Below are 13,919 nucleotides of genomic sequence, written 5' to 3'. Positions count from 1 at the left end.
TACAAATCATGTGTTATAGTTACAAATCATGTGTTATGTCTACAAATCATGTGTTAATCATGTGTCTACAAATCATGTGTTATAGTTACAAATCATGTGTTATGTTTATGTCAAAATCATGTGTTATGTCTACAAATCATGTGTTATAGTTACAAATCATGTGTTATAGTTACAAATCATGTGTTATGTCTACAAATCATGTGTTATGTCTACAAATCATGTGTTATAGTTACAAATCATGTGTTATAGTTACAAATCATGTGTTATGTCTACAAATCATGTGTTATGTCTACAAATCATGTGTTATAGTTACAAATCATGTGTTATGTCTACAAATCATGTGTTATGTCTACAAACCATATGTTATAGTTAAGTGTCCAACTTAAATATTATTAGTGTTTTTAATGGGTTATGAACGGAGTGTAGAATGTGGGTACAGTTGAATATTATTAGTGTTTTTAATGGGTTATGAACGGAGTGTAGAATGTGGGTACAGTTGAATATTATTAGTGTTTTTAATGGGTTATGAACAGAGTGTAGAATGTGGGTACAGTTGAATATTATTAGTGTTTTTAATGGGTTATGAACAGAGTGTAGAATGTGGGTACAGTTGAATATTATTAGTGTTTTTAATGGGTTATGAACAGAGTGTAGAATGTGGGTACAGTTGAATATTATTAGTGTTTTTAATGGGTTATGAACAGAGTGTAGAATGTGGGTACAGTTGAATATTATTAGTGTTTTTAATGGGTTATGAACAGAGTGTAGAATGTGGGTACAGTTGAATATTATTAGTGTTTTTAATGGGTTATGAACGGAGCGTAGAATGTGGGTACAGTTGAATATTATTAGTGTTTATTAAATGGGTAGAATGTGGGTACAGTTGAATATTATTAGTGTTTATTAAATGGGTAGAATGTGGGTACAGTTGAATATTATTAGTGTTTATTAAATGGGTAGAATGTGGGTACAGTTGAATATTATTAGTGTTTATTAAATGGGTAGAATGTGGGTACAGTTGAATATTATTAGTGTTTATTAAATGGGTAGAATGTGGGTACAGTTGAATATTATTAGTGTTTATTAAATGGGTAGAATGTGGGTACAGTTGAATATTATTAGTGTTTATTAAATGGGTAGAATGTGGGTACAGTTGAATATTATTAGTGTTTATTAAATGGGTAGAATGTGGGTACAGTTGAATATTATTAGTGTTTATTAAATGGGTAGAATGTGGGTACAGTTGAATATTATTAGTTTTATTAAATGGGTAGAATGTGGGTACAGTTGAATATTATTAGTGTTTATTAAATGGGTAGAATGTGGGTACAGTTGAATATTATTAGTGTTTATTAAATGGGTAGAATGTGGGTACAGTTGAATATTATTAGTGTTTATTAAATGGGTAGAATGTGGGTACAGTTGAATATTATTAGTGTTTATTAAATGGGTAGAATGTGGGTACAGTTGAATATTATTAGTGTTTATTAAATGGGTAGAATGTGGGTACAGTTGAATATTATTAGTGTTTATTAAATGGGTAGAATGTGGGTACAGTTGAATATTATTAGTGTTTATTAAATGGGTAGAATGTGGGTACAGTTGAATATTATTAGTGTTTATTAAATGGGTAGAATGTGGGTACAGTTGAATATTATTAGTGTTTATTAAATGGGTAGAATGTGGGTACAGTTGAATATTATTAGTGTTTATTAAATGGGTAGAATGTGGGTACAGTTGAATATTATTAGTGTTTATTAAATGGGTAGAATGTGGGTACAGTTGAATATTATTAGTGTTTATTAAATGGGTAGAATGTGGGTACAGTTGAATATTATTAGTGTTTATTAAATGGGTAGAATGTGGGTACAGTTGAATATTATTAGTGTTTATTAAATGGGTAGAATGTGGGTACAGTTGAATATTATTAGTGTTTATTAAATGGGTAGAATGTGGGTACAGTTGAATATTATTAGTGTTTATTAAATGGGTAGAATGTGGGTACAGTTGCGTATTATAAGTTAATAAAGGCAATACAGAGAACAGAACTACATTGAATAGGTTCTAAGTCCTTCCTTAATTACAGTCCAAATCTAGTTTCCGTCCCGAATGGCACCCTATTCCCTACATAGTGCACTACTTTGGACCGAAGGGTGCCATTTGGGACGCAGGCCTGAACTCATGAATAGTCTATTGTGGTGATAGTGAATGGTGATCCCTGCCTACTGTACAGCTGGGTAGACAGGACTGACACACCCTTACCCCTCCAGCCCAGGGTTATGGATCGTTAGTCACAACCACCATTTGGGCCATACAACAGCTGGCTGACTGGGCTAAGTGGGGGGGCGGGGCGGGGGTGTGTGTGTGTCTGCGTGTGTGTGTGTGTGGGGGGGTGTGCGTGTTCTTGCGTGCATACGTGCGTATGTGAGGGGGTGTGCGTGTTCTTGCGTGCATACGTGCGTATGTGAGGGGGTGTGCGTGTTCTTGCGTGTGTGCGTGCTCGTTTCTTCATGTGTGCTCTTTAGCCTCGGGCTATAAGAGAAGAAGAAGAGCTGTCACAGATACAGACCAGGGCTTTGTCTGTGGTAGGAACCAGGTGTGTTGGTTTACAAGCAGGCTGTTTGATGAAGAAATTAGGGAAAGGCTATGCCCTGCATCAGTGCAGTGGAGTGGAAAGGAGGCTCACCATAGCAGGTGCTGCTATTCACAGCATGGTCATTAGAGATAATGGTAAACACAGGGTTGATGAGAGGAGAGATGCTACTGGGGGGTTTATTGTGATGTACACACCAGACTAACCCAGTGGGAGAGATGCTACTGGTGGTTTTACTGTGATGTATACACCAGACTAACCCAGTGGGAGAGATGCTACTGGGGGGTTTATTGTGATGTACACACCAGACTAACCCAGTGGGAGAGATGCTACTGGTGGTTTATTGTGATGTACACACCAGACTAGCCCTTCTGGAGAGGAGAGATGCTACTGGGGGGTTTATTGTGATGTACACACCAGACTAACCCAGCGGGAGAGATGCTACTGGTGGTTTTATTGTGATGTACACACCAGACTAACCCTTCTGGAGAGGAGAGATGCTACTGGTGGTTTATTGTGATGTATACACCAGACTAACCCAGCGGGAGAGATGCTACTGGTGGTTTTATTGTGATGTACACACCATACTAACCCTTCTGGAGAGGAGAGATGCTACTGGGGGGTTTATTGTGATGTACACACCAGACTAACCCTTCTGGAGAGGAGAGATGCTACTGGTGGGTTTATTGTGATGTACACACCAGACTAACCCTTCTGGAGAGGATAGATGCTACTGGGGGGTTTATTGTGATGTACACACCAGACTAACCCTTCTGGAGAGGAGAGATGCTACTGGTGGGTTTATTGTGATGTACACACCAGACTAACCCAGCGGGAGAGGAGAGATGCTACTGGTGGTTTTATTGTGATGTACACACCAGACTAACCCTTCTGGAGAGGAGAGATGCTACTGGTGGTTTATTGTGATGTATACACCAGACTAACCCAGCGGGAGAGATGCTACTGGTGGTTTTATTGTGATGTACACACCAGACTAACCCTTCTGGAGAGGAGAGATGCTACTGGGGGGGTTTATTGTGATGTACACACCAGACTAACCCAGCGGGAGAGATGCTACTGGTGGTTTATTGTGATGTATACACCAGACTAACCCTTCTGGAGAGGAGAGATGCTACTGGTGGTTTATTGTGATGTATACACCAGACTAACCCAGCTGGAGAGATGCTACTGGTGGGTTTATTGTGATGTACACACCAGACTAACCCAGCGGGAGAGATGCTACTGGTGGGTTTATTGTGATGTATACACCAGACTAGCCCAGCTTGGAGAGGAGACATGCTACTGGTGGTTTTATTGTGAAGTACACACCAGACTAGCCCAGCTGGTACAACCCCCCTTATCTCTGTCTCTCTCTCCTTAGACCTGTCTCTGAAATACCTATCTATCCAGAGAAGCTGGCGCAGAACACAGGCACTTACTCACACACACACACTCACACACACTCTCACACACACACACACACACTCACTCACTCACTCACACACTCACACAGAGTCCCCTGACAGGTCAACATAGAAGTGTTCCCTTCCTGCTGCTTGGCTGACCCTATCAACTTGCTCCTCTCACTGCTTTCATAACATTACCAGACTAGACCCGACCAGGGAAAGCTGCATAATTACACAACATTCAATCTAAAGGCTCTCAAGCCTCCACCATATGACTGTGTCTTATGTCTCTAGTGGGGAAAAAGGTTCAGGGTGGGTACACAAATGTTCAGTCAGATAGACACAACAGATTAGACACACGGCGACTCAACCGTGTGTATCATAATTGACTGACTCAAAGTCCCACTGAATGTTATTTTACGGTAGCAGCCAGGAGACTGAATGTTCTTGTATGGTAGCAGCCAGGAGACTGAATGCTCTTTTACGGTAGCAGCCAGGAGACTGAATGCTCTTTTACGGTAGCAGCCAGGAGACTGAATGCTCTTGTACGGTAGCAGCCAGGAGACTGAATGTTCTTGTACGGTAGCAGCCAGGAGACTGAATATTCTTGTACGGTAGCAGCCAGGAGACTGTACTCTAGGCTGGTGGTTTTATAGCAGCTAATCTCAATGAGTCACCCCGGCCTAAAAATCCCATCCAGACTTCTGTTTGTATTGTCTGTGTGAGTGTGTGTTCAGTCACTGGCTCATCCTTGCTCTCCCTGTCTAGTAAGCAGGGTGTCCTGAAGCAGGCATGTCTCCAGACCTCTGAGACATGGACAGGGAGGAATTTCTATGCCTGACAGAGCCCCCACACAGACGGGTAATGTTTAGGAGGCTCTGTGGTGTCTTCTCTTCCTGGCTATACAGGATAACCAGTGAGAATGTAGCCCCCCCCCATCCCTCTCGCTCTCCACTGTTCATACAGTTTAAAGTCAATAGGTACCTCATCAATACAGCGACCAAGTGAGAAGCTCTTGTCGTGTATGTGTGTATGTATGTATATATATGTGGGCTTGTGTTTTGTGTGTGTGTGCACCCCACACGTAACCCCTCCAAGAGCCTCTGCTTCCTTCACACCTAGGTGTTAGTCAGAACGAGGAGACACACACAGCAGACTGTCTACTTTCCTCCTGCATACCTCACACTTGGAAAGTTCTAGTTGCCCAGCCAGGGGGTGACCAGAGGTCAAATAATACCCTCAGTATCTCCCTCCCCCTCCCACTGTCTCTTCACACAGTACAAAGGTTGAGTAACCCACTAGACCTATTTTAGTACTAGTCAACAAAATACCTGAAATATCTCTATAATTCACATGTCATGGCTACAGGGAAGGTGGTTCAAGGTGCATTATTAAATGGATTTGTCAGTTCACATTCAGTGGGACAAAACTTTAATTTTTACTCCTGCATCTCAGCTCATCAAAAATCACAAGTTAAAGACAACAGAATTAGACAAGAGACTCATTCTTCTGAGGTCTGGTAAACACTGAAAACACATGTTATAGATGGAAACTAAATGTAGCTACATGGGCCTTTAAAACGGACTAAAATGTACTTTTAAACTGACCTTTGGCTCATCTTGTATAAGCAGTGTGACCTCTGAGACAATACAACTGATTTTGTCTCCTGAAGCCACGTGTGTAATTATGGCCATAAAACAACATTAAATGGGCTCATTGCTTAATTTAAATTGGAAAGCTGAAATCCCACGTGGCCTCATCAGGGAATTCAGGGGATTTCTGATTGACACGCCATGAACATAGGAGTGTCTATGAATATTTATCAAAGAAACACCAACACTATATTTAGTTGCCAGACGCTGCTTTTTGATGTTCTTACATCGACCTTCATTATAATCGTGTTATTCACTTGTTGTAACCCACCAAGTTCCAACTGTCACACACGTTTCATTGGCGGTTAGTCGTTGTCTAAAACTTACCACTTTGCCGGATTGTCTCTCGATGGCTTTCTTCACTTTGCCGTATGTCCCTTTCCCCAGTGTCTCCAGCAGTTCGTAGCGGTGCTTCAGGTTGTGCTTGTGGTGATGTTTCTTCACGCTAGAGTTAGACCATCTCCCGTCATCCAGGATCGAGATGTCACCAAGGTAGTCGACAGGTAAAGGTCTGTCCCCCCAAATCTGCACATCGCTCTGTCCTACCTCAGTGCCAGCGCTGGACGTGGACACATTGGACACGTTAGATGCCGTGGACACATTGGAAAGCCGACGAGCTTTTGAAGCAGTTTCCATCAGGATAACTAATAAAGTGTCAATATGATCAAATCCGAGTGGACCAAATGACGGCTATCCGTGCTTTAATGTATGTGTCCTTGGAAATACACCTACAAATACATACAAATATTTGTGTTTTGATGAAAAGTAAATTATTCAATTATTGGAGCAAAATCTTTTATTCCTCAATTGTAAAGATGTTGTTGCTACTGTGCTCCGTTCTCGTCGCTCCCTTATGGTAATCCAGTTGATGCTCTAAATGGTAGAAAAATGAGACCAACCGGGCGTTTTGGAATTGTTGAATACAGCTTCTCATTCATTCTCTATCAGAACCATGCGGAATTGCTCTCTCCGATGTTGCGCTTGTCTTGAGAGCGACGATCCGCGCCTAGGTCATAGCTGTGGATGCGATGTATTCGAGTGACACACAAAGCTGTTCGGGTTTGTACAATTCTCATCGGCTCTCTTTCATACGCCCTCTTTCCCTTTCGCTGTTTCTTTTTGTCAGAGAGAGGTGTAAGGAGCTGGAGCCAGTAGCGGCAGGCGGGGGTGTGTGTGTGTGTGTGTGTGTGTGTGTGTGTTATTAGAGAGAGAAGACATGGGCTAAAAGCAAGCATTGTTCACTGCGCTGGCTTTGCCTGTTGAAAGAACAAGCAAACTTGGAGCAAAAGACAATTTTAGAAAAGTATGAATGTTTTACTAGACATGCTCTTGCTTTGATAAAGGGGTATATTAGTCAATTCTCTGTAGATTTCTCGAGTAAATATATTGCGACCTTGGTTTGTTCTATAGCTCTGTAGCAGGTGATGTGTGTAATTACTTAACTTTGTGACACTCCTCTTGAACATGGTGTGCCTATGAATGCTCAGACTACCTAATGGTAAACCAGGACCTCCTGTAGTCCCTAGGGAAATTATTTACACCCACCCACACAGGAAGGGAATGAGAGAGAGAGAGATTAGAAATACAATTTACATTCTCACTTCTCATGTTGTTGTAGCCCACTGATAGGATCCATGTTAGTGTGTGAGATCCACTTGACTGGCCTGCGAGCCTTAGCCAATGTAATGTTGTTATAGTAAGGTGTCATACAGACATCTCTTCGGCAGAGGGACACTGATAGGATCCATGTTAGTGTGTTAGATCCACTTGACTGGCCTGCTAGCCTTAGCCAATGTAATGTTGTTATAGTAAGGTGTCATACAGACATCTCTTCGGCAGAAGGACACTGATAGGATCCATGTTAGTGTGTTAGATCCACTTGACTGGCCTGCTAGCCTTAGCCAATGTAATGTTGTTATAGTAAGGTGTCATACAGACATCTCTTCGGCAGAGGGACACTGATGCACAAAAATGGGTTCAGCTTTATTTATTCATTAGTATAGTAGCCTGTATGTATAGAATGATATGTCCTCCTTCGGAGAGCATTTAAAGGACTAATGCAGCCGTTTTTATCTTCATATCAAATCATTTCTGGGTTACAATTCAGTACCTTACTGTGATTTTGACCATTTTAAATGAAAACAGCATTTGCTTACCAAACAGTATGTTTTCACACTGTTGTATTTAGAAATTTGCAAGTCAAACTGCCAGCCACAACCAACCATAGACATAGAATCCATAGATGGTAGTTCCTATTCAAGTCAAACTGCCAGCCACAACCAACCATAGACATAGAATCCATAGATGGTAGTTCCTATTCAAGTCAAACTGACAGCCACAACCAACCATAGACATAGAATCCATAGATGGTAGTTCCTATTCAAGTCAAACTGACAGCCACAACCAACCATAGACATAGAATCCATAGATGGTAGTTCCTATTCAAGTCAAACTGACAGCCACAACCAACCATAGACATAGAATCCATAGATGGTAGTTCCTATTCAAGTCAAACTGACAGCCACAACCAACCATAGACATAGAATCCATAGATGGTAGTTCTATTCAAGTCAAACTGACAGCCACAACCAACCATAGACATAGAATCCATAGATGGTAGTTCCTATTCAAGTCAAACTGACAGCCACAACCAACCATAGACATAGAATCCATAGATGGTAGTTCCTATTCAAGTCAAACTGACAGCCACAACCAACCATAGACATAGAATCCATAGATGGTAGTTCCTATTCAAGTCAAACTGACAGCCACAACCAACCATAGACATAGAATCCATAGATGGTAGTTCCTATTCAAGTCAAACTGACAGCCACAACCAACCATAGACATAGAATCCATAGATGGTAGTTCCTATTCAAGTCAAACTGACAGCCACAACCAACCATAGACATAGAATCCATAGATGGTAGTTCCTATTCAAGTCAAACTGACAGCCACAACCAACCATAGACATAGAATCCATAGATGGTAGTTCCTATTCAAGTCAAACTGACAGCCACAACCAACCATAGACATAGAATCCATAGATGGTAGTTCCTATTCAAGTCAAACTGACAGCCACAACCAACCATAGAATCATAGAATTCCATAGAAACTGGTAGTTAGATGGTAGTTCCTATTCAAGTCAAACTGACAGCCACAACCAACCATAGACATAGAATCCATAGATGGTAGTTCCTATTCAAGTCAAACTGACAGCCACAACCAACCATAGACATAGAATCCATAGATGGTAGTTCCTATTCAAGTCAAACTGACAGCCACAACCAACCATAGACATAGAATCCATAGATGGTAGTTCCTATTAAGTCAAACTGACAGCCACAACCAACCATAGACATAGAATCCATAGATGGTAGTTCCTATTCAAGTCAAACCGACAGCCACAACCAACCATAGACATAGAATCCATAGATGGTAGTTCCTATTCAAGTCAAACTGACAGCCACAACCAACCATAGACATAGAATCCATAGATGGTAGTTCCTATTCAAGTCAAACTGACAGCCACAACCAACCATAGACATAGAATCCATAGATGGTAGTTCCTATTCAAGGCAAACTGCCAGCCATTGCTCGTGTACCCATGAGTTTAACAGTCAAATTGACAGGGTCAGAGGTCACAAAACCCTTCTATGGATTATGTCTATGGCCACAACAAACCATGTGTGACGTGGAAGCGCAGCTACAAGCCTGCTAGAGTTAGCGGCAGGCGGACAAGCAATATCCACTGTCATAGTACGGATGAAGCCTGAGCTGGAATGTGAAGCAGGTTAGCTTTAGAAAACCCTGAGTTGATTTAGCTTACTTCGTAGTATACCACTCAGATGTTAACCTAATCCTGATTTACAGTCACCTTTGGCCCCACAGTACTCACCATCTATTCTATGACATCCCCTTATGGTCATTCATGTCTGGTTCAGTTTAGCATGGTCCTGTTTAGCTGTAATACAGTGTGTGTCTGTTTCAATGTGTTTGGTAATGGGTAACAGTGTTGATTCATTTAACATTATACCCTCATAGGTCTGTGAAGAATGAGTTCAAATGACTAACACGTTTTTACATACATCAGAGATGGTGTGATGGGATCATATCTCAAACAGTGCCATCTAGTGGGGAGAAAGGAGAAGTGTCATCACTGAGTTAATTAGCAGTGCCAATGTCAGAGGAGAAGGCACTTGTGACATGACCTGAAAAGTTAATATTTTCCTCTAAAAAGCCTTGGAGAGTGTTGAGACTAGAAACCTCATTCTGTGACCTCTATCTCTCCCTCCAGACAGATGTAAAGAAGCTAGGCCCTCCATGTAGACCAGAGAGTAGCAGAGCACTGTGGAGAGAAACAGCAGGTTACCAATAGAATAGATCAGAGACCAGAGGAACTTTAATCCTGAAGCATGGAGAGCAGGTCCCTAGGAGAGGTATCATCGTATTGTCCTCCACCAACCAATAGATGTGAGTCTATGAGCGTGTACTCAGAGTATTGTCCACATCCTGCCTATTTATTCTCATCTTGTGACCAAACAGATCTTTGCACTAATTTTCTGTTTTCTTTCAGTTTTCATCCTGTTTTCCACATGGATCAGTAAGTTAGACTTCCGAGTGACGCTTTCTCTGCACACATCACAGCTTATTTATTTCTCTCCTGTGTGAGTCCGTATATGCACCGTTAGGGTCCCCTTCTGGCTGAAGCTTTTCTCCACAGCTAAATGGTTTCTCTCCTGTGTGAGTCAGTATGTGCGTGGTTAAGTTTTCCCTGCGTTTGAATCTTTTCCCACAGTCACCACAGCTAAATGATTTCTCTCCTGTGTGAGTCAGTTTATGCTTCTTTAGGTTCCCCTTTAAATGGAAGCTTTTCCCACATTCATCACAGCTAAATAATTTCTCTCCTGTGTGAATTCGTATATTCTTAATTAGGGCCCCCTTCTGATTGAAGCTTTTCCCACAGTCTCCACAGCTAAATGATTTCTCTCCTGTGTGAGTATGTTTATGTTTCCTAAGTTTCCCCTTCAAATTGAAGCTTTTCCCGCAGTCGGCCCAGTTAAATGGTTTTTCTCCTGTGTGAATCTGTATATGTGCGGCTAGGGCCCACTTGCGATTAAAGCTCTTCCCACAGTCGCCACAACAATAACGTTTCTCCCCTGTGTGAATCCTCATGTGCTTGGATCTACTTTGAGTTTGAAGGTCTTGCCACAAACAGGGCAGGTGTAGGGTTTCCCACTGTGACAGAGGCAGACATGGGCCTTCAGTTTACAGGTGGAGTTGTAGTGTTTTCTGCAGAAGCGACATTCACTGAGTCTCTTCTTGATGAGAGTCACATGCCTCTGCAGGTCAGTTCTCTCTGCAAACGTTTTTCCAGACCTGGTGCTGGGTTTGAAACAGTGTTCCACCACTGATGGATTTGGATCCAATGGCGGGCTGCAGTCAAGTGCTGCTGGGTCGCTACTTACGGCTGAGATTTGTCTGGAGGGATTGTTCTGATTATCTGGAGGGTCACAGGGAATGTAGAGACCCTTAAGGTGGGTCACAGGGAATGTAGAGGCCTTTAAGGTGGGTCACAGGGAATGTAGAGGCCTTTAAGGTGGGTCACAGGGAATGTAGAGGCCTTTAAGGTGGGTCACAGGGAATGTAGAGGCCTTTAAGGTGGGTCACAGGGAATGTAGAGGCCTTTAAGGTGGGTCACAGGGAATGTAGAGACCCTTAAGGTGGGTCACAGGGAATGTAGAGACCCTTAAGGTGGGTCACAGGGAATGTAGAGGCCCTTAAGGTGGGTCACAGGGAATGTAGAGGCCCTTAAGGTGGGTCACAGGGAATGTAGAGGCCCTTAAGGTGGGTCACAGGGAATGTAGAGACCCTTAAGGTGGGTCACAGGGAATGTAGAGGCCCTTATGGTGGGTCACAGGGAATGTAGAGGCCCTTATGGTGGGTCACAGGGAATGTAGAGACCCTTATGGTGGGTCACAGGGAATGTAGAGACCCTTATGGTGGGTCACAGGGAATGTAGAGACCCTTATGGTGGGTCACAGGGAATGTCACAGAGGCCCTTAAGGTGGGTCAGGGAATGTAGAGGCCCTTATGGTGGGTCACAGGGAATGTAGAGACCCTTAAGGTGGGTCACAGGGAATGTAGAGACCCTTATGGTGGGTCACAGGGAATGTAGAGACCCTTATGGTGGGTCACAGGGAATGTAGAGACCCTTATGGTGGGTCACAGGGAATGTAGAGACCCTTATGGTGGGTCACAGGGAATGTAGAGACCCTTATGGTGGGTCACAGGGAATGTAGAGGCCCTTATGGTGGGTCACAGGGAATGTAGAGACCCTTAAGGTGGGTCACAGGGAATGTAGAGACCCTTAAGGTGGGTCACAGTAACAAAAGGTGTGAGATCCACTTGTTTAGGGTCACTCTCTCTGTTCTCCACAGTCTGGGTTTGGTGAAGAGTCAAGGACTGAAGTGGGTCCTCCTGGTCACATTCACTTTTCACACAGGAAGGAGTGAATTTGAACTCTATGATATCAGCCTCCAGCCCTTGAAGCTGCTCTTCCTCCTGACTGGTCCTGAGTTCCTCCTGTTCCTCTTTAATCTGTGGAAGTTCGGGGTTCTCCTGCCCCAGACTGGGGCTCCACTCCTGCTCACAGTGCTGCTGCTCAGGGAGAACCTCCTCCTCAGAGACAGAGAGCTGCAGGGAGTCTGGAGGAAAGGAGAGAGGAGCAGAGGTTCTCTATACAGCTTTTAGACATCAGGGTTGGGGTCAATTAGAAGTTAAAACTAGAATCCTTAGGTGCACCATACATGTTTTTAACTATAAATTAATTATATACATTGGTTCTTGATGAATATAACGTATAAATGCCTCATGAACATAGTCCCCCATCAGAGCCCAAAATATAAGCTTGTTTTACTCCAATGTTTGTAGACAATGTAAATACAGCCACAAAACATGGTTAAAACTATAATGTTGATATCATGGATGGTCAGTCCTTGCATCCATATCTCAGTCTATGAATTTGAGAGTGGTTACATTTCTCCAGGTTCATCCTTCACCTTTTTTCCAAAACTGAGGCAGGGTGCCCCCATTTAATTATTGTTTCAATTAAGGACTCTAGCTTTAACTAAGTAGATTCATGAACTAAAATTACAATTCAATACTTTAACAACTAGAATCTACTTTCAATAACTTCTCAATAAACTGATGATAATAAGCTATTTACATATTTACGTTCAGTACATAAAAACGTAATAGAATGTTCTGGGTTTGGGGAGAAGGGTCACGCTCTCTGTTCTCCACAGTCTGGGTGTGGGGAGAAGGGTCACGCTCTCTGTTCTGCACAGTCTGGGTTTGGGGAGAAGGGTCACGCTCTCTGTTCTCCACAGTCTGGGTTTGGGGAGAAGGGTCACGCTCTCTGTTCTCCACAGTCTGGGTTTGGGGAGAAGGGTCACGCTCTCTCTCCACAGTTCTCCACAGTCTGGGTTTGGGGAGAAGGGTCACGCTCTCACAGTCTGGGTTTGGGGAGAAGGGTCTGTTCTCCACAGTCTGGGTTTGGGGAGAAGGGTCACGCTCTCTGTTCTCCACAGTCTGGGTTTGGGGAGAAGGGTCACGCTCTCTGTTCTGCACAGTCTGGGTTTGGGGAGAAGGGTCACGCTCTCTGTTCTCCACAGTCTGGGTTTGGGGAGAAGGGTCACGCTCTGTTCTCCACAGTCTGGGTTTGGGGAGAAGGGTCACGTCTCTGTTCTCCACAGTCTGGGTTTGGGGAGAAGGGTCACGCTCTCTGTTCTGCACAGTCTGGGTTTGGGGAGAAGGGTCACGCTCTCTGTTCTCCACAGTCTGGGTTTGGGGAGAAGGGTCACGCTCTCTGTTCTCCACAGTCTGGGTTTGGGGAGAAGGGTCACGCTCTCTGTTCTCCACAGTCTGGGTTTGGGGAGAAGGGTCACGCTCTCTGTTCTCCACAGTCTGGGTTTGGGGAGAAGGGTCACGCTCTCTGTTCTCCACAGTCTGTTCTCTGTTCTCCACAGTCTGGGTTTGGGGAGAAGGGTCACGCTCTCTGTTCTGCACAGTCTGGGTTTGGGGAGAAGGGTCACGCTCTGGTCTGGTCTGCACAGTCTGGGTTTGGGGAGAAGGGTCACGCTCTCTGTTCTCCACAGTCTGGGTTTGGGGAGAAGGGTCACGCTCTCTGTTCTCCACAGTCTGGGTTTGGGGAAGAGTCAAGGACTGAAGTGGGTCCTCCTGATCACATTCACTTTTCACACAGGA

The 13,919-nt window shown here is 43.5% G+C and overlaps 1 protein-coding gene and 1 pseudogene across 1 annotated transcript in view; both read right to left on the bottom strand.

Annotated features, from left to right (window-relative positions):
* Positions 1 to 6,790, bottom strand: part of LOC112242484 (NUAK family SNF1-like kinase 1) — a 21,631-nt gene extending 14,841 nt beyond the window's left edge. The window contains exon 1 of the mRNA XM_042318596.1: positions 5,979 to 6,790. Coding sequence (XP_042174530.1) covers positions 5,979 to 6,287 — 309 coding nt within the window. The 5' untranslated portion in view covers positions 6,288 to 6,790. The remainder of the gene's footprint in view (positions 1 to 5,978) is intronic.
* A 2,195-nt stretch (positions 6,791 to 8,985) lies between these two features.
* On the bottom strand, positions 8,986 to 11,694 carry LOC121845979 (annotated as a pseudogene).
* Positions 11,695 to 13,919: the final 2,225 nt, after the last annotated feature.

The sequence above is a fragment of the Oncorhynchus tshawytscha genome, unplaced genomic scaffold, assembly GCF_018296145.1.
Source record: "Oncorhynchus tshawytscha isolate Ot180627B unplaced genomic scaffold, Otsh_v2.0 Un_contig_588_pilon_pilon, whole genome shotgun sequence".
Classification (NCBI taxonomy): domain Eukaryota; kingdom Metazoa; phylum Chordata; class Actinopteri; order Salmoniformes; family Salmonidae; genus Oncorhynchus; species Oncorhynchus tshawytscha.
This window is presented reverse-complemented; position numbering and strand designations above follow the sequence as displayed.